The sequence below is a fragment of the Tenrec ecaudatus genome, chromosome 4, assembly GCF_050624435.1.
Source record: "Tenrec ecaudatus isolate mTenEca1 chromosome 4, mTenEca1.hap1, whole genome shotgun sequence".
Taxonomy (NCBI): Eukaryota; Metazoa; Chordata; class Mammalia; order Afrosoricida; family Tenrecidae; genus Tenrec; species Tenrec ecaudatus.
In genome coordinates this window covers 2681585-2701069 of record NC_134533.1, presented here as the reverse complement: position 1 = coordinate 2701069, position 19485 = coordinate 2681585, and the positions used below count along the sequence as shown (strand labels likewise).

Below are 19485 nucleotides of genomic sequence, written 5' to 3'. Positions count from 1 at the left end.
GCCTGTGGGAAGCACCCTCTGCCTCTTGGATGAACAGCTTCTCGAAAGGCTGGCCCCATCCCATCCCTGTTGTCTGATTAAGAGTCTGACTTGCTGGCTGCTGTGGTTTTTTCCCTTTACAAGCCCAGGGCCTGTGAGCCAGTGGGTCAACCTGTGCCCCAGCCCAGGCACCCTCTGCAGCCTTCGGTGCAGGAACAACCTCCCACCAGCTGGGGGTCCCTCACCAATACAACCCACCCGCCCCTCGAGGCACCCAGACCAAGTGATACCTGGAAAGGGGTGGGCTTTGGGCCACACAAAGCAGACATCCTCCCATTGTCCCTGGGGATGGTGACCACCACGGGAGGAGTCAGCAGGCCATCAAGTCATCACCACTCGGGTCTCCCAGTGACCTCGGGGGTAACACCAGTTAGAGTGGGGAAGGACCCAGTCCTGCGCAGGCCCTGATGAGAAGGTGCACACATCCTTCAGGACACAAACGACAGCACACGGAGCCTGGATGAGCTCTCAAACTTTTACTGTCCCCACATGGAAGTGACAGCGGGGCTCCCGTGTGTGGAGTGGGGGCTGCTTGACACCCAGGGTTTACTAGGCGCTGCCACAGGCATTGCCCGCTGAGGGCATTTTAGGCCTCGGCCCCGGGGCCATCCGGGGGGCTGCTGCCTTTGCTTCGTAAGTGGTTCCTGCTCCGTTTCCTGCTGCCATGGAAGCCTATTGCTTCTACCAACGGGGGTGGCCCTGGGCCTGGGGCCAGCCCAGGGGGGGTTCCCTCTACCTCCTGCAGGTCTCCACGAGGGCCCCCCTCCTCAGTCTCAGGGCTGGCAGCCAGGTGGGCCAGCTTTATGCCATCCTCAGCCTCACCCACGCTGCCCACCTTCCTTGGGCCCCGGCTCCTTTCGGGCCTACTGAAGATGATCCTGCCCTGCCCGCGGCTGGAGGGGTCCTGGTTGAAGGTGGGGGCATATTTGGGGGGCCCAGCCGGGCTCCGGGAGCCCAGGAAAGACAAAGCTGTCTCACGGTTGCTCTGGTCACTGCCCTCAGCCACGCCATCCAGGCTGTACCTGGTCCAGCGCTCCGGGTGTGTCACATAGTCGGGGACAGAGGGTGCCCGGGGCAGTGGGACAGCTCTCGGATTGCTGTAGCGTGGGCCCTGCAATGGAGGGTGGTCTGGGGGTGCCAAGGGCCGCTTGAAGTGGCCCCCATTCCCACAGTCGGTGTGGTCCACACCCTCCAGGCAGTCAAAGATGTCTCTGCTGCGCTGTGAGAAGCTGGGACTCATGCCAGGCAGGTGAAACGGCCGGACAGGGGCTTGGGGCGGACCTGCTGGGGGTGAGGGTGGCTCATCGGGGCCGGAATCACCCTCGGCCTCGCCCCGCAACTCCTCTGGGGACAGGGTGTCCACCTTGGCACTGTCTGGCAGGCTGAGGTCCGAGTCTGAGTCCGAGTCACTGAGGGAGACTGCGTCCGAAGGCAGGCCACCCAATTCCCGCTCGGCCTTGTAGTCGGCCTCACCGCCTCCAGTCTCCGCCATCTCTCCGGAGGGCAGCGCTGTCCCTAAACCAAATGGCCCATTAGTTCAGTCTGTGAACCATCCCCTCAGAAGGATCCCCTGCTGTGAGAAGCCATCTCTCACCGGCCTCGTTTCCTGGGTGCTGGGGGTGGCTAGGTTGGGTCTCAGCAAGCCTTCTGGGCCCAGGCTCAGTCGTCTCCCCTGCAGGGGCCTCTCAGGAAGCGCTGTAGTTGGGAGGGGGTCAAGGAGAGAACCACCCATGAGAACAGCCCAGCAGTATAGACATCTGACAGCAGGCTAGCAGGGAGGCAAATTTGAGTCCGGACTCTGGGGGAACCTCGGCTCTCTCTACCTCTGGCTGCGCACCTGCACAGCGCCTGATTGGTGCAAAGGACTCCCCCAAGGCTTGCACCCGCGACTCCTGTGTTTGGGCAGAGGAGCTTGGCTGGGCGGAGGCACGCTCAAGAGCCGCCTCCTGTTACCACAGCGACGGGCCAGGGTAGAGCGTCAGAGCCCAATCCGGGCGTTTCGGCGCACTGATACCAGCGGGGTGACCCCCGGGCTCTTGCAGATGACGGGGATGGGGACCGACAGGTGTGACTCGGCAAGCTCTGGTCGGCGGAGGGACGGGACTCTGGGCTAGGGGTGGCTTTCAGAGAGAACTCTGGAAGGAAGCTCAGCCCATGAAGCGTTTTAGGGCCCGCAAGGCCAGGGGGAATCACGCGCAGCCGGCCTCCCGTCCCCCGCAATGGCACGCTCTTCTCGGCACCACGCAGAAGCCACCTAGGTGCCGGACGGACTCGGGGGCTCGGCGGTGGGAAGAGCTAGGGCCTGGATTTCCTCCACTCTACGATGCCCACAGCAGCCGTCTCGTGGCGGGGAACGGGCCGGAGATTCTCCCGGGCCGGAGGGATGGGCCCCGGGTCTGCGAACACCGAGACGTCGGAGTGGCCGGGTTCGGAGGTGCACTTTGGGTACTACGACCTCGCGGCGGCATCCCGTACAATAAACCTACCGCTCACGGCAGCCTGGCCTCCTCCATGTTGGTCGCGCTGCCTGCCGGGACGCGGCGCTTGGCCCTTTGGGAAGCCGAGTCTTCTGTCGGTGAGGCGCAAAAGTTCTTTTGTCCAAAGAACTACAACTCCCAGAAGGCACTTGGCCACTGTCTCCGCGGCCTGACGGGACTCGTAGTCCTGTGCGGTTCCACTTCCTACTCTTAACCTTTCTTTTGCTGGAGGGGCTAGCCCGCGACAGATTCTGAGATGTGGGCGCCTTCCAGGAACAAGTTCGAATTTAAGGAGAAAAGGGAGACGAGGCCGGAAGCGAGTCCCAGAGCGCTCCCTGGGCTCTAGCGCCACCTGCCGGCAGCCGCGAGTACCCAGGTCGCCTCGGGAAAGAAGCGCGCTCTCGCGCTCCGCGGGCACACAGCCAATCGCCAGCCACTTCCGGTCTCTCCCGGAAATAGCGAGGCGTTGCCCTTTTCCGTCCGTTTGTCCATCGCCTTTTCTTCCTGAGCGCTGGTGGGGCTTAAGCTAATTAGAGGGCCATCATAGCGTTCCGGTACCCAGATCCACCCCAACGGAGCCCCCCACCCCAAGTAGGTCCCTGCGCTCACAAAGCCCACAACTCCCCAAATCAGAAGCAGGCCTCATGTTGCCGCATGGGTCAGCCTGGGCTGCCCGGCCGACCCCTCGAGGCTACAATTAAGTGCCTGTTGTCCAGGGTGTTTCCTAGGGCCTCATCCAGGGGCAAGGCTCTTCCCAGGGCCCTCATTTACCCGCAGGGCACAGCCGGCCATCCCCGGGCCCTCTAGCCACAGCGTGCATCTCTGAGCAGCGGAACTGCTCCTGTCCCTGCTGTGGCGTGGCTGGTGCAGAGGCTTAGGTGGCCTGGAAGGGGTAGACGGTCCTCCCATCGATCCCCGCTGGTCTGGTGGCCCTGCCCATTGGGATCCCACTGTACTCCAGACACCTGACTTCAAAGGGCGACAGGCCACTTGAAGATAGGTCACCTGCCCAGTGACGGAGAACAGGTCAAGGGTTCTCCCTTTGATAGCGTTGTCTCAATGGGGGCTTCGATACTGGCTTTCTTGATGACCTGGATACCTCTGCTGGAAAACTGCGGGTTCGTGACGTTGCCCAGTTCAAAGACAGGATCAACTAACCCCAAGCAGGGGACATCACCTGCCCATCTGTGGGAGCAGTTACACCCAGGTCTTTGATGTGGTAGGGGCTACAGACTGGTGCAAAGATACCACCAGAGCCACGTGTACCTGCAATATTGGGCAACTCAGGCCTGTCCAGAGGCAGAGAGGACTCCTTGGCACCCTCTTCAGTCCCGAGCATCCAGGAGAGCTCGGATCACCCCGTGAGACCCCTGCCCTTACCCATAGCGCAGTTAATCAGAGGGAAGCGCCCAGGCTCCTGGACAGATGTATCTGCAGGCCCCACAGCGGAGAGGTGGAGCCTCTGGGGGCATTCCAGTACCAGAGCCCTCCAGCTCCGATGTGGAGAAGCTTAAGGTGCTCAGCAAGGCTGGGGTCCAGTCCATAAAGGAAGAACCCCAGCCAGATTCACTCTCCGTGGTAGAAGTTGGCACCACCCAAAGGAGGTGAAGTCACTCAGCATCTCTGACAAAGCAGCCTGCCCTCTGAACCATAGTGGGTGAGGCCTGGATCAGCGGATTGGTCAAACCCCGCTGACCAGCTAACCCTTCTGGACTGGAAACTTGGACAAGGGAAGCAGACCCAGGCAGGGCCCAGAGATGGCTTGCGAGTGCAAGGGCTCCCCAGAGGCCACTCTGTTGCGCTACACACGCGCGCGCGGGCGCACGACGAAGGGAGAACCATCAGTCGTGATGTCAGAACCAACACCCCCCCCCCCCACCAGCCAAGACGGCCAGTGGGCTGGTTATGGCTAGGTGCTCAGGGGACGGGAGGAAACCCAAGGCCCCGAGGAGGGAGGGAGGCCTGCTAGCAGGGTGGGGCCCATATCCTGCCCCTGCTCAGGCAGGGAATCAACCACAGGCCTGGCTGGGTTTTCCTCTTTATTCAATGGAAGATGTTGAAGTACAGTGGGCGGTGACATGGTAAACAGGGAGCTCAGCGCTAGGGCAGTTCGGATGGAGCTCCAGATATGGGTGGGGGAGGGGGAGGCAGGGCTTAAAGACGCCAGTTGTCCGGCCTCGGTGATGGGGACGTGCGGTGGGGTTGCGGCCCCTCAGCTTGTGCGGCCCGACTCCGGGGGCCTTCCCCAGGCCGCCGGCAGCTGCCCCGTACCCCACGCGGGCCACCAACCCCAGAAAGGTGACAGGGCTGGATTAGAGAAAGGATCCCTGGAGATGGGAAGGCTACGCATATATGGGGGACAGGGGGACGGGGCGCTATGTACACGGGTGGCGGCAGCGCTGAGCTCAGTACACGGAGCTGTTCCGGATCCCGCAGCACAGCACCATGCTCAGAATCATCTCGAAGATCTGCGGGGCGTGGCGACAAGAAGGGTGTGCGTGTCGGGGGCGTGGCGAGAGGCGGGGGCGTGGCGTGCATGAGGGGCAGGGCAACAGTGTAGGGCGTGTGTGCGTGCAGGCGAGTGGGGTGTGCATGTGCATGAGGCATCTGGACAGGCGGGGGGCGGGGCAGAGACTGGTAGGGGGCAGGGAGGAGTGTCTGGCTGCATGTGTCAGGGGCGTTCCCACCTGTCCCCTTCCCCTGGCTCACCATGATGACTGCAACCACGATGGCCGCGATGCCGATCAGGTACAGCTTCCCAGAAAAGAGCTCGTCAATCTTCTGGTGGCAATCCTCCTGGGGGGCCGCAGGGATGTGGTGTACTCACAGCACGTGTGTAACCCTAGGCCCCTGCCCCTCATACACGCCCTGTGCACACATGCCTGTACCCTGCCCTCACACATGCACATACACACACACTCCCTGCACCCGTCCCCCCACATACCCTGGCCCTCACATGGCTGGTTCTCCCATGGCTCTTGGCATGGGTAGACCTCCTGGCTCAAGCCACTTCTGAGCAGCGGAGGGCCAAGGTGACAGCAGCCACCAAAGGCCACCGCTGGCCTTGAGCAAGGGCCGTCACATGCCCACCATCCAGCCATCAGGCCTCACTCAGCCCCTGGACCATGAGTGTGACCCTCCAGTCAACTCTCGACCTCAGAGTTTGGGTTGGGCATAGCAGTGTCTGCCCCACCGGCCGGCCACTGCCAGGCTCTGCCCATCCCCCTTCCCCTGAGTGTCCATGTACCCACGGCCACTGCCAAGCTCAGCCCGCCACCCCCCAGTGGCCCGTGGACCTGCAGCCACTGCACACCTTGAAGAGGTTGGTGATGACGTTGCTGCCTGTGGGACACAGGTTTTTCTTGGACAGCGAAGTGGCCAATGTGGTCAGCGCATTGGAGCCACAGCAGTTCAGCTGCAGAACAGGGGTGCCGCGGTCAGGCTGGCAGGCCAACGTCCATGGCGGTGTCCCCCTGCCCCTGAGCCCAACCTTCAGGGGCTGCAGACACCAGAGGGCCTCGTCCTGTGGGGAGATGAACCCTGCCTGCCCCCCTCCCCACCGCCCTGAGACTGAGAGGGCAGGAATGGGTTCACTTCAAGGAAGCCCCCAGGGCAGGGCCCGGCCCGCACCGTCTCGTGGAAGGTCTTGACCACAGTCTTGGCATTGGTGGCCTCATCGTCCAGCACGGCCTGCTGCAGAGCCTGGTCGTAGAACTGCTTCACGTCTTTGGCAATCTGTGCAGGGGGCAGGTGGGCGGGCTCAGTGGAGCAGTGACTGCCCTGCCTCGGGCAGAGAGGTGCTCAGCCCCACGCTGCCTTCAGGAAGCCCTGGGCCCTGGTGGCCCCCCTCACCTGGTCCTTGTTGACGAAGCCCCAGATGCCAGCAGCCACTTCGCAGGCAAACAGGATGACCAGGCAGGTGAAGAACTGGGGTTCGGGCAGGGGCGGGGCGAGAGCAGAGGGTGCAGCACATCAGTCCAATGAGGTGCTTCCTGAGCCAAGCATGCCCACCAACCATAGCCCCTAACGGGCAGAGTCTAGGGCCAGACCTGCATGCACCCACCCTCCCCCCAGCTCAGGGCACAGTGCAGAGCAGACCCCAGGGCCCTGAACTCCTCCGCCACCCACCCAGTCAGTACCCATGTGAGCCCTGGAGACGGGGTGCTGGCAGCCCTTCCTGTCCTGACACCAAGCCCCAGCAAGGTAGGGTGGGGGAGTGGGGGCTAAGCCTTGCCCCCACGGAGGGCAGTGAGGGGAACTGGGCCAAGCCACCCTTCCCAGTATGTCTGCAGCTTTTTAAACAAAGGCAACTTCTCTGGGCAGGGAGCCCAGAACCAGCGATAGTGGGCGTACACCAAGAACTGACCGCCAGGGCCCCCCTACCGTTCCCAGCAGGCACTGCGACTCCTGGATGGCCCCATAGCAGCCCAGGAACCCCACGAACATCATGACAGCGCCCACCGCGATGAGGATGTAGATGCCTGGGGGGCAGGGGGCATGGCACCCTCAGTGCTGAGCGCTCACGATACTACCCCCAACCCCAGCTGGTGAGAAGGCCGGGCGAGCAGTGAGGTCACCCCTACTCAGTGTCCTCCCAAGGCCAGACACCCCAGCTCCTCCCCCCATCTGTGACCTCAAGCTGGGGGTGGGGGTACCATGCTGCCCGGAGCCTGGGAGGAAGCGTGTGGTCAGGCCCAGTCTTGTCTGGTCTGGTCAGGTCCAGGTGACTTCCTGTGTTCTCCCTGCCCGCCCCACTCCCCCCAGGGCACCAGGGTAAGCAAGGATATCCTGGTGTTCTTTGGACTTTGGGGGACCACAGTCCCCAAGCCCCCAGCTGGCAGCTTCCGCCTGAGGTGAGGCTGGGACACAGCCAGGCACTGCTCCCCGGGAGGTAGGGGCCAGCTCTCCCTGTCCCAGCCCCTCCTTCTGGCCGAGGACAAAGGACCCTTGTCAGGCTCCCATCTTTGGACACTGGGTGGGCATGGGCCCAGCCCAGCATCCAGGGTAGGCGTGTGTGCGTAGGGGGCAGCTGCCCTGAACACCAGCCTACCAGGTCCTGAACCGACAGGCTGAGAATGGGGAGGGAGCGAGATGAGGAAGCCTCTCTGCCCTCCTCATTCCCCTGCATGGGGCCAGGGTCGCCCTGCCAAGAGGCAGCTGTTTGGGCTGGGCCATGCCAGGGCCCAGTTTCAGGCACCCAGTGAGTCCCCCTGCCCCCCTTCTCCCTCCTTGAGGCGGAGGGCCAGAGCTGGGGTGGGACTGCGGAGGCCTGGGGATAATCAGCTCTCAGCCCAGCCCCTTTGGGCCAGGCCAGGGCGGGATGTCCCAGAGCCGCCCTTTAAAGGCAGAACTGTCTCTGCTACCAGGAGTGTCCCGAGGGTCTGCCCACCCAGCGCTCAGCACAGCTGGGCGCCCCTCCCTGGGCGGGGCCTGCAGTTAGTGCCCCCCCCTGGAGGCCTCAGCAGCTGACTCACTTCTGCTCCAGCAACCCCCCCTCACCCACCCTCCAGCACAATTTTCCATCTACTCGACAGCTGCTGAATCCCAGGGCCCCCGCCCTAGTCCTGCCTACCCCAAGCACCACTGCCCCTAGGGTGGCGCCGTGCAGGCCCTGAGCACCCCTTCCTCCCTGACAGCCGGGTTGCCACAGCTTCCTGAGGGAGGGGGACCCAGGCCCCACTGCCTCATCCAGCCCCTCCCCTCATCAGATCTAGCCCCACCTCCTCCAGGGTGGCCTCCCACTGGGGTCCCACCACTCCCTGTCCACCAAGAGGGAGCCCTTCCTTCATGCCCACAAGACCCCACCACACCAGTTCAGGGACCCTAGTGACCCCGTGCCCGCCACGTGCCCAGCACTCACCCACGTAGAAGGTGTTGGGTGCCGGCCGGTCCCCGAGCTCCAGGTAGAGGAGGCTGGTGGTCTGCGGGTCATGGCGCAGCCACAGCGCCACGCCAAGGATCACGCCGCCAGCCAGCTGGGGGGACAGCAGGCAGGGGTGACGCATGGCCCACAGTGGGGCAACTCCGCCCGGGCAGCCCCCACCACCCCAACCCAGGTCAGCTCAGAGGAAAATGACAGAGACAACGCAGGGCACAACATGCCGTGCGCTGGGACTTCCCACTGACCAGGCATCAGTGTACCCCAAGCACTGTGTGGGCCATGTTTATGAAGAAGCACCCCCCATGCCCCTCTCAAAAACCACCAGCATCAAAACGCAACGTATCCATTACCGAAATCCACATTTACCCAGGCAGCTCCCCCTAAGGTCAGTGGTTTGAAACCACCAGCAGTTGGCTCCGCAGGAAAAAGATGAGGCTTTCTACACCCACCCACGGTTACAGTCTGGGACACCCCCAGGGCAGTTTTACCCTGTCCCATAGGGTCACTACACGTCATATCCACTCCATGGCAGGGAGCTTGAGTCCTCCCCTACTGACATGGTCAGATTCCAAACAGCAGTTCCTCCGGGAGAGGGGACACACGGGAAGTCGGGGGAGATCCGCCTGACTACAGAACGGCGAACAAGTCCCTCCCAACATGACTGCCGAGCTGCTGAGGACCATCCCCCACCAGGCTCGCCCAACGTGGCCTCCCAGCCGGTGCCACCCTCGCCCATCCCTCCCAGAGGCACGCTGTGGCCGGCCGGTAGATCTGCCAGCATGGTCTTGGAGCAATGACCCTGGAGAGAGGCAGTCACTAAGTGAGGAGTAGGTGTGTGGGCGCGCTGCACCCCCCTCAGTCCGACACCCCAGGAATGCGAGTGTCCTCCACACAGAGGGGGCTGGAGACCACGTGGGGGGAGGGGGCCTGCTTGGTGACGGGAAGGAAATTCAGTCGGCCTCTGGCCGAGCCTGGAGAAGAGGAAGAGGTGCTTGGAAGGGGGCTGGAGCCTCTTCTGAGAGTTGGGTGGGGCCCCCCGTGGGGCCCCCCTGGAGGACCACACAGCCCAGCCCCCAGCTGCCCTCTGGGCCTCGCCTTCCCAACCCACACTTGGGCTAGACCAGGAGGCAGAGCAGGGCTGTGCATGGGGACAGGGCACCGAGAGCCTGTCCCAAGAGCCCCCAAGTCCCAGGTACTGTAGGGGTGGAGTGGGTGGAGGGTGGGCACAACCACCCTAGGGAAACCGCAGCCAGGGCTGGAGCCCACTCCCCCCAGGCCCCCACCTCCGGGGGCCCCTCAGCTGAGGGGCTCTGCTGACAACAGGGGAGGGACAGGTGGCACCCAGCCCCAGCTGAACTCCCCCATGCCCTACCACTGATCCCCCCAGGACAGGCACAGGCTCCCTAGGGGCTGTGGTTCCATCTGATGCGCTCTGTGGGTGGTCTGGTTGCAGAAGGATGAACTGTACCCTCCTGGCACAACCCTAGACCCTCGATCACTGAGGACCCCCGGGCATCTGCTGGCCAGGCTGGGAAGCAGTCTGACACCCAGGGCCTCGGGGCTCCGGGTTCTCTGACAACAGAGCCAAGGGCCAGGCCTGGTGCTGCCGCTGTGGGGACGTCCCTGAGCTGGCTGCCATCTGCGCCAGGAGGAAGGAGGTGGCGCTGGGGGTTGCCATGGCAACCCTGGCTTCCTCGGCTGCGGCTTGAACTGTTTTGTTTTGAACTCTGGTCCCGAGGTGGCCCAGCAAGCCAGCCAGCGAGTGGTTCCCAGGCTGGGGGGGAGGGGAGCCCCATCCTCTCTGCCTGGCTCTGGTCCCTGATTTCTGCCTATGTCCTCATGAGTCACATGGGATCTGGTTCAGAAGGGACGCCCCCCCTCTGGACCCCAGATTTCACTCAAGGGGTGAGCGGCCCAGGTCTCTAAACACAGCCCCCTCCGTCAGCCAAGGTGGATCAGAGAAGGAAACCCTGCCTGTTACACCCCACATCCACTCAATGCCCCTACAATCCAAGCCCAGTGCTCACAGCTGTGGAGGCCCAAGGGGTGGACCAAAGGGTACCCCACTTGCCCCCCATAGGTGGGACTCCTATACCACGGTGGGAGCCTCTCAGGGTCGGTGGTTCAGAAGCCGGACCATGGGGCTCTCCACCCTGACAGGCAGTCAGGGAGGGACCCAGCTCTTAAACATAAGATCTGCAGAGAAAAGGGGTAGGGAGGTGCCTCACCCCCACCCCCCGCCCAGGGTGTGACCAGGTGAGCGAGGGCCACCTCTAGGTGCCCAGGCTCAGCAGAGACCCCAGCCCAAGAGCAGGGTCCAAATCAGTTCCAAAGAGCTGGCAGGCACCTTGTGAACCAGGGCTGTGCACTCAGCTCACAGGGGGTGTCAGACTCGGGCAATGCCTGGCAGGGTAGCTGGCTGTCCGTTCCCACTCATACCCGCCCTGCGCAGGGCGGTCCCAGGCCTGTCAGTCTTTCTCCCAAGGAGCAACTGGTGGGTTTGAACTGCCGACTCACACGGACCGACGGGGCGGGGGAGGATGGCCCAGGAGGGGAGGGGTTCTGTGGCCTCATCTGTCTCCCACGGAGCGGCTGGTGACTTCGAGCTGCCGACCCTGCTGCTTGGTAGCCCATTGGGTAGCCTCATCCACCACCAGGGCTCCTGGAAATTTCCTGAACCCAAATCAACCTAATGCACTGCCATCAAGTCGATGCTGACTGGCAGCGACGCCCGGGGAGTGGAGAGACCGGCTGGTGGTTTCCAACTGCAGACCCTGCGATGCGCACCCCAATGCAGAACCCAGGGAGGCCCAGGCCCTGCTGGCCTCCCGCTCGGGCAAAATTCCCCCGAGAACGGATGTGGTTGCTATGCGACGTTTCAAGTCCCTAGTGCTGGGCAGGGTGTGGGGCTGACTGTTAGGAAGTGAGGAACGGGGAATGCCGGGCACCCCCACCAACCCCGAACTGCCAGGCAAGAGGGACCCAAGGCACTCCGTCCATTGCCACGGGGTGGGGGGTGGGGTGGATGAAGGCCCTGGTGTCTCTGCAGAGGCCCAGGATGGATGGATGACCACAGTGGCCCTCCAAGTCACCCCGGAGTCCTGATAAGAAATCAATGTGGCGGGGTGTGTGAGCCCCCGAAAGCTTCATGCAGCAGAGTGAGTGCTTGGAGGGGCATGTGCCCCGGAACAGGAACAGAGCCAAGGTGCCAGGAAGTCGCAGTTTAATACCACAGAGACGTGTCCAGGCAGCTTTACTCGGAAACCACCGGGTGACTGCCACATCCCACTCTCTCACACAGCCGAGACCTGCCGTCCGTTCAGGTGGCTCCCACCACGCCACAGCCACGAAAGGGTACAGACTCCTGAAAACCCCGCCCCCTGCAACACGGACAGAGTCATGACCAAGTGGTTATGCCCAGAGAGAGAGCCCAGAGTCCACTACTTCCACCCCCGAGGACTCCACGGCGGCGGTTAGGCATCATCGAGTCGGTTCCGACCCAGGCAACAACAGCGGGAACTCCGCCGGGTCCTGCGCCGTCATCACCATCGCCCCATGCCCCAGCCCATGGCTGTTGCCCGGGTCACAATCCATCTCGTCGAGCCCTCCCTCCTGTACCATTATGTGGTGCTTAGGTGCCGTCCACGCGGTCCCGACCCACTGTGACCGTGTGCACCCCAGAGTGAAGCTCCGCCCGGCCCTGTGCCGCCCTCACCTCGGTTCTTATGGCTGAGCCATGGCTGCAGCCAGTGTCCGCCCACCCTGGGGGGGTCCCCGTCCCCGTCCCTCCGCCTGACAGGGCGCGATGCCCTTCTCCAGGGCCAGGTCTCTCCTGACAGCATGTCCTAAGGTCAAAAGACCGAGTCTCGCCAGTCTTGCCGGACCGGCAGTTACGGAGGGCTCAGAAGTGAGGTAACGGCCCAGTGATGGAGGTCAGCTGAGTGGCTGTGGAGGGGACGGCGGGTGCACAGGTGGGCACGGGGGTGGGGCCCAGCGCCTGCACATCTAAACGTATGCTCCAAGTGCGTGCGCAAGGCCGTGTCTATGCAGTTGGGCCTCCTACGGCGGCTTTAAAAACCCAACTTCCTGAGGTCAGCACTGCCGACCAGCCCGGTGGTTAGGAAAAAGGGATCGTGGTGGCATATGGGTGAAGCGCTTCCACAGAAGACCTGCAGCCTGTGCCCCTCACACTGCCGCAGGGGCAGCCACATGCTCACTCGTAGGGCAAACTGAGCGGACTGCACCCAACTCGCCCTCACAGTGACCCCACAGGACACGGCAGCATGGCGCCTGGGGGGGGGGGGTGGTGACGCAGGCTGTGACTCTTCACGGTGGAAGAGAGCCGCAGGTGGTTATGCACAGCTGTCCGTGTGGTGAGCAGTGTGGTGTATTGGGGCTCACCCACCGCAAATCAGGTCTCGAGGGGCAAGTGCTTCCTCTGGGGCCACCATTCTGGTGATGGGAGCGGAGGTGGGGCCTGGGACCAGACACCCTGCGACCCGCCCCCCAGGCTTCTCGTGGTGGGCAGTGGCGACAGGCATCGCAATCTCCAGGGCGCTGTCTGCGGGGCCTCCATCCAGGATGTCGATGACGGATAACAAGTGGACATGGGGGCCTGGCTCCCACTCCCGTCACACATGCAGGCAAACTCTAAGCGCAAGACAGACCACCGGCTTCCGGGGGCTTTGGGGGAAGCCTGGGCTTCTGCCCGGGGCGTGGTTACAAGGCGTGGCGGACAGTCCACGCCAGAGTTGCCCACGCTCAATATCTTGTTATATCTATTTGCCACGTAAAATGTGGGGAGGGGAGAGGAGGAAAGGGGAGGGAGAAACACCACGAGATAAGAGACAGGAAGAGAGGAGAGAGGGGAAAAGCGATGGTGATGGGGAGGGGCAGGAAAGCAAAAGGGGAAGATCAGACACAGAGACAGACAGGAGGCTGGGTGAATCCAGCTGAGCCGTTAGCTGTGGGGCCTCGGCTGTCCTCAAGTTCTTTGTGCCCCAGGACACCCCCCCCCCACCTCCCCCAACCACCAATCAGGAACCAGCTGCATCCCCGGACCCCCACGTGGGCGCCAAGCTGCTCCTCCCCTGGGGACACAAGCCGGCGCCTCGGCTTCCCAGGGGATGCAGTGGGTTACACACAGGCTGCTAACCGCCAGGCCAGCAGTTCGAAACCTCCAGCTGCTCCAAAGAGCCAGTCTCCGGTCCCGGAAACCCAGGGGGCAATTCCACCCTGCCCCGTGGGGTCGCTGTGAGTGGCATCTCCTTGCTGGCAGGGAGTAGAGGACCCTACGAGGGTGGCCCAGCTCAAGGCCACTTGCTTTCTGGGAGACGCTTTGGTTTATGGGGGTGGGGTCTCAGTGGATGGTGTCTTTTCCCAGCAGTAGACAATTGGGCCTTTCTTCCTCCGACCTCGGGGTTGGCGACTGAGCAGGTGAGCAGTGTCCGCGACACCCCCCGGCGTAGAAGGCTGAGGTGTCTCTTACTCCCCCACGGTGCCCAGGGTGAGCGGAGACCTTGGCAGGTGCTGGCGAACGCCACCTCCACGGGTTCGAAGGTTGTTTGGCAAACACTCAGCCCTCACGTACCACCCCCACCCCAAACCCACAGGTGTCTCCCCGCTGAGCCTGCCTGTCGGAAGCTCCCGCACCCATGGGTGCCCTGACCCGGTGGGTGGGGGGCAGTGTGTCAGCTCCCCACAGGGAAGAAAGGGACCATTGTCACTCGGGAGGATTCGGTTTCATGCTTCCTCCTGGCTATTAATAAGAACACAAGTAAGTGGTCCGCCCGGGCAGGCCTGGACCAGCCCCGCCTCCGCTGCCTCCCAGGCCGGCCCCGATTAGCCCTCTCCAGGTCCTGGGAATAGCTCTGTACCCCCCCTCTCCACCCCCCCGCATCCCCGCCACCACACATACACACCCAAGAAGGGCCAGCTAGCTCAACTCCGCAGCCCAAGGACAGCACCCTCCCCACTGTCTGCTCACTCAGCCAAAGCCCTGCCCACGAGTCCCCGGCCTCAGGTGCCTGCTGGGTAGGTGGAAAGCCAGTCTCTGTTGGGTCGGCCAGACCTGCTGGAGCTGCAGGCTCTGTGCCCAGACCTGGCTCTGCCCACTGTGGGCCAGCCTGGCCCCTCGGCAGTCCTCACGTGTGCTGGAGGGCAAGCCTGCTTGCCCCGAGCCCAGGAGGGTGTTGGATCTGAGAGGCCCTCTGGTGTCACATGGTGGGGACTCAACAAAGATAACACCAGTTTAGAAAGAGGGGGAGGCCACAGGAGCCCACACAAGGGGTGTCCCAGACCCCCCATCATCCTGGAGAGAAGCCTGGTGGACACCGCCCGGCCAGGCTGCGAGGCAGGACGGAAAGGCGGAAGGAAGAGGCTCACAGGAAGGAGGAGCCCCTCACCCGCAGGAAGCTGCCCCATGTCCAGTGCCTTAAAATAGCGCCAAGGACATGGGCCCTCTGGCTAGTGGGCTGAGGCCCCAGCAGCCTGCCTGGCTCTTGGTGGGCGCTCCACCTTCCAGGGCCACACCCAGAGTCGTGGGCAACAAGCCTGCTCTCCTTGGTAGCCCCTCAGGGCATGTAGGGAAGGGGTCTAGTGGCCCAGGCACTCCCTGGGGAGTGAATAAGGAGGGAGGCGGGTCTCAGGCGGGAACAGGGAGCAGGTGGTGGCAGGTCCCAGACAAACCAGGGTATCACCATCTACGCAGGCGTGCACCTGTTCCAGGGACCTGTCTAGAAGCCATGGCCCTAGGGCCCAGCTGCGGAGGCCCAGCCCCTGGCCACTCCCAGGCCAGCCCCACCGTGGGTGGAGGCGGTGGCTCAGGTCCCTCGGTAGTTCCGTAGTTCCGCTGAACCTCAGCCACCTTATCAGCTCCCCTGGGGTGCTGCCTAAGCCAGGGCATGGTAGTGTGACAACAGGGACCGTGGCCCCGGCCAGAAGACCCACCTGGAAGGAAGCTTGGGCCTCACTTACTTCAAAACCACCCCCACACCAATAAAAACAGGGACCAGCTACACTTACCCCCCACCCCACCCGGGAACCAGGGCCTTAGCGCAGAACGGCCCGTAGGGCGAGGTACCACATTAGGAAATGGGAACCCTAGGCATGAACACTGATTCCAAGGGGAGGGCCAAGCTGGTGGGCTCCCTATGTCCCACCTCCGTCAGGGACAGACCGCCATTCCCTTGAGCCCTGGGAGGGGGTGGCCACGTCTCAACCACTGGCATATTCACCCTGCCCGTGGGTACTTCCCCAGGGGCCTCCAGGGCCCAGAAACACGTGTGTATACTGTCTGTGCATGGTACGCGTGGTGCATACGGTGTGTGCGGAATGCGTGCATGGTCTGGAGGGTTTGTGTCACACACGTGGGTGCGCGCAGTGTGTCTGTGTGTACTGAGTATGCGTGGTATGTGAAGTGTTTTGCACAGGTCCTGGCCTATGTTCGCTCTATATAGTGTGTATGTACTGTGAGTGTGGGTGAGGTGTACATGTTGTGGGTGTGTGGTACAGGTGACTTGTAAACACAAGGACTGTGAGTGTGTACTATGTGAATGAGGTGTACATATTGTGGGCATGTGCTGTATGTGATACATATGTAAATGTGTGCAAGGTATGTGTACTATACACAGTGTGTGTGGTGTATATGGAGTATGCATGGTATGTGCCATGAGGGGTATGGCCAAGTGTGGTGTACACGCTGTGAATGTTTGGTGCGTGTGCTGTGAGCATGGGTGTGGTGTATGCTGGGGTGTGTGTATGTGTGTGCATAGGCATGTGCTGTGTGTGTACACAAGTGGTGTATATAGACTGTGTGCCGCAAGCATGGATGTGGTGTATGTTGGGGGGTGAGGGTGCACGAGCCCTGTGCAGTGCGTGTACTCTGGGGGGGGGGGCAGTTTCTAAGCATGCCATGGGTCCCGGTGTGCCGGGTCACACCACAGCCTACCTTGCAGGCCAGGACGCAGGGTGAAGGCCACCAGGCCAGTTCTGGGAACCCTGGTCTCTTGCACAGGACAGTGACTGGAAGTGACCCCACACTCCCTGACCAGCTGCCAGGCCCCAGCCCCCACTCAGGTGCTTCTTCCAAACCCAGGGTCTATGTGGGGGCTGAGTCTGCTGCACTCTCCACTGGCGCTTCCATGCACAGGGGTGAAGGCTACGGGTGTTGGGGAGCTGCAGTTATAAGACAGGGGCTGGGGTAAACTTGAGGCCTGGAGGCTGGGGACACTGCAGTCAGCTCTCCCCAGGGGGGTGTCCCTGGCCCCCCTAGCAGTGTGCCCTGTACACCCTCATGGGCAGCCTATCTCAGGGGAACGAACGGCAGAGTGCCTGTTCGGGGTCACCAATGGCCCCTTCCTTAAAGCACCTGGCAGGCAGACACCTTGAGGCAACCCCATCCCTGCCATGAAACTGTGTGGCTGCAGGAAACCTCCAGCCCCACCTGCCCGGCCTGGAAGGCTGCCGGCAAAACTGCCAAAGGGATGGGCAGGCACATGCTGTCTGGGTGAGAGCAGGCAGAAAAGCCATCCTGGAAGGCGGCCACCAGACCCATTACAGAGGGCATTCCCCACAGACTCTCAGAGCTCCCCATCCCCAGGAGTAGGCCAGCACGGTGCCCATCCACAGGCCAGGAAACTGAGGCCCGAGTAGCCAGGCACCCACCCCTGCCCTTAAACCTGTCCCAGGAGATGGAGCTTCCAGCGGAGCCCTGAGACCAGCTCTGCCTGGGCATTAGAGGGGGCAGGAGAGCAGAGGTGGGGTGCTGGTGGGAGGGAGAGCGCAGAGGTGGCAGGAATGTGGATTGGGGTGTGAGGTGCAGGCCTGCTCCCTAACATCCCCTCCCCTGAGGAAACCTCTCTTATTTAAAGATGGGTCTTTTTCTAAAGCCATTGGCTTCCACCCACGCCCCATGTCCCCTGAGGGAGGGATTGTCTCTAGATATGCTGGGCATCGGGGACACTGGCCCATGGGGAGCACTATCAGTCCCTGGGCCCAGCCACACCCTCACCCCCTTGGCCACTGGGTCAAGGTCCCTCATTATCACATGAGCCCTACAACAAGCCAGGCAGAGACCGGTGGTACCCCTGCCAGGCCGACTAAGGGACTCACTCTTGGTTACAATGCAGGGTCACAGTGGTGTCTGGTAAGGGGTGTGGTGGGGGCTGGGGATAGAAAGTTTTCTGAGTCACAAGACAGAAAGCCCTGCAGGGGACATGCTCTCCAGGGGTTGTCTGAAAGGACCCTCCCACCCAGGAACTCTTGGGGAGGCCTGCCCTTCCCAGGCAGGGAAGGATTCCCTGGGGTGGGTGGTGGGGTGCAGCCTGGCCCACGCTCCACCAGAGTCCCTGATTTACCTCACATAGGTTTCCATTCCTGGGGTTAGGGGTCCAGGGGCCAGCTGAGGAGCACCGGTGTTTCGGTCTATGCCCCGCTCCCGAACCACCATGTCCTCATCCAAGGCTTCTGGAGGCCGTCCAGACTGGACAGGCCCATCTCGGGCAACCTCCCTGCTCCCACCCCAGCAATTCTCACGGTGCCCTCCCCAGATGCAGGCCAGATATAACTCTCCGTCCCAGCTGGGACTGAGTCCAGTCTCTGTCCCCACCTCCCCACCCCCTTGCTCCTCCCAAATACCTCCCGCCCGGCCCCACACCACCAGATGGGAAACAGATGTCCCCAAGCCCAGCCTGGGTTGGCTCCAAGGGCTATCAGAAGTTTCCAGCCCCAGCCCACCCCAGGCAGCACCGTCCACCCATGTTTTGTGAGGATGGTCAAGCTAGGATGGGGTACCAGGGAGGGGTACTCCTGCCTAGAGGTGCCCTGGCACCCACTGCCAGGCCCTTCCTGACAGAAAATGGCCCCAAAGGGAAAGTCACTGGGTGTCCCTCCCCTGCAGTTATGGCAGGAGTCGGAAGGCTGTGTTGCAGGGGACAGGGGAGGCCGGGTGACACCGCCCCCTGCCCCCCCCTCCCGCTTACCCCTGCTCAGGCTGCCATCCCAGAACCATGTGGGTAGCTTTTTCCAAAGCTGAGATACAGGCCAATACTGCGCAGGCACTGTGTGCTGCCCCTTGCTTGGAAAGCCACCCTGTGCCCGTGCCAACTCCGAATGGCTGGGCCCACCACCCTCCAAGCCGCCTGGAATCCAAGGGTGTGGTGGGGGAGCAGGTTGGCCACCGAACAGGACTCCTGCCCACGGGCATGCCCGGGCCAGTGAGCTTCCAGCTGCTCTCTGCCCAGGGCTCCAGGGACCCCAGATTGGAGGGTGGGCTGGGCGCGATGCGAGAGCGACACCCGCTGGAGGGCTGGCACCCAGAGCGCTCCCGCCCCAGAACCCATCCAGGGGCAGCGGCCGGATGAGCTCATGGGGGCGGGGTTCCTGGCGCCCCGCCCCAAGCCCCCCTCCCGTTCCCGCGCCGCAGGGTGGTCCCAGAAACGGCGACCCCACGCCCGGGCGGGGCCAGGACGGCGGGTGGCTCCGGGCGCCCAGGTCGCCCGAACAGCAGTCCTCGCGCAAGCCTGGGGACTTGGAGCCCCCGCCGCGCATAGGCGGGCGCCCGGAAATGGGCTCCTGCCCGCCGTCCGGGGGCGCGATAGCCTGGGGGGCGCGTTGGCTCAGAGACCCCTCGCCTCGCTGACCGGCCGCCCCTCACCGCGCCCGCCCGGCACCCCACAGGTGGCTACCCCTTGACCAGGCCTCCGAACCGCCGGGGCCTGCGAGGTCGGCGCGCCCCGACTCCCTGCTCACCCAGAAGACGAAATTGAAGACGAAGAGCAGGTATTTGATGCACTTGGTGCAGCCCTCCACCCCCATGGCGGTGGCGGTGGCGGTGGCGGCGGTGGCGGCGGGCGGATGTGGGGGCGAAAGGAGGATCGCGAGCTCCGGGACGCGGGAGGTCTGGCCCGAGCGCACTGGGTCGTCGCCGCTGCTGCCGCTGCGCGTTCGCGCTCTGTCCGGGCGCGTGCCCGACCCGCCTCACTTATAAGACGCCTGTGGCCCCGCCCCCCGCGGGCCTCGCGGCCCCCCGCCCCTCCTCCCGCCCCGCCGCGTGCGCGCCCGAGCCTGCGCCGTGCGCTCGGCCGCGCG

At 63.2% G+C, this 19485-nt stretch overlaps 2 protein-coding genes across 2 annotated transcripts; both read right to left on the bottom strand.

Moving 5' to 3' along the window:
* Positions 1-500: 500 nt before the first annotated feature.
* On the bottom strand, positions 501-4408 carry TSSC4 (tumor suppressing subtransferable candidate 4). Its single transcript, XM_075545201.1, has 3 exons — positions 2526-4408; positions 1634-1734; positions 501-1554 (listed from the first exon to the last, which is right to left on the bottom strand). Exon 3 carries the CDS (start codon positions 1529-1531, stop codon positions 626-628), a length of 906 nt encoding a protein of 301 aa, XP_075401316.1. The 5' UTR covers positions 1532-1554; positions 1634-1734; positions 2526-4408; the 3' UTR covers positions 501-625.
* A 134-nt stretch (positions 4409-4542) lies between these two features.
* Positions 4543-19340, bottom strand: CD81 (CD81 molecule). Its single transcript, XM_075545202.1, has 8 exons — positions 19147-19340; positions 8377-8491; positions 6900-6997; positions 6369-6443; positions 6147-6251; positions 5830-5931; positions 5226-5312; positions 4543-4984 (listed from the first exon to the last, which is right to left on the bottom strand). Exons 1-8 carry the CDS (start codon positions 19210-19212, stop codon positions 4922-4924), a joined length of 711 nt encoding a protein of 236 aa, XP_075401317.1. The 5' UTR covers positions 19213-19340; the 3' UTR covers positions 4543-4921.
* Positions 19341-19485: the final 145 nt, after the last annotated feature.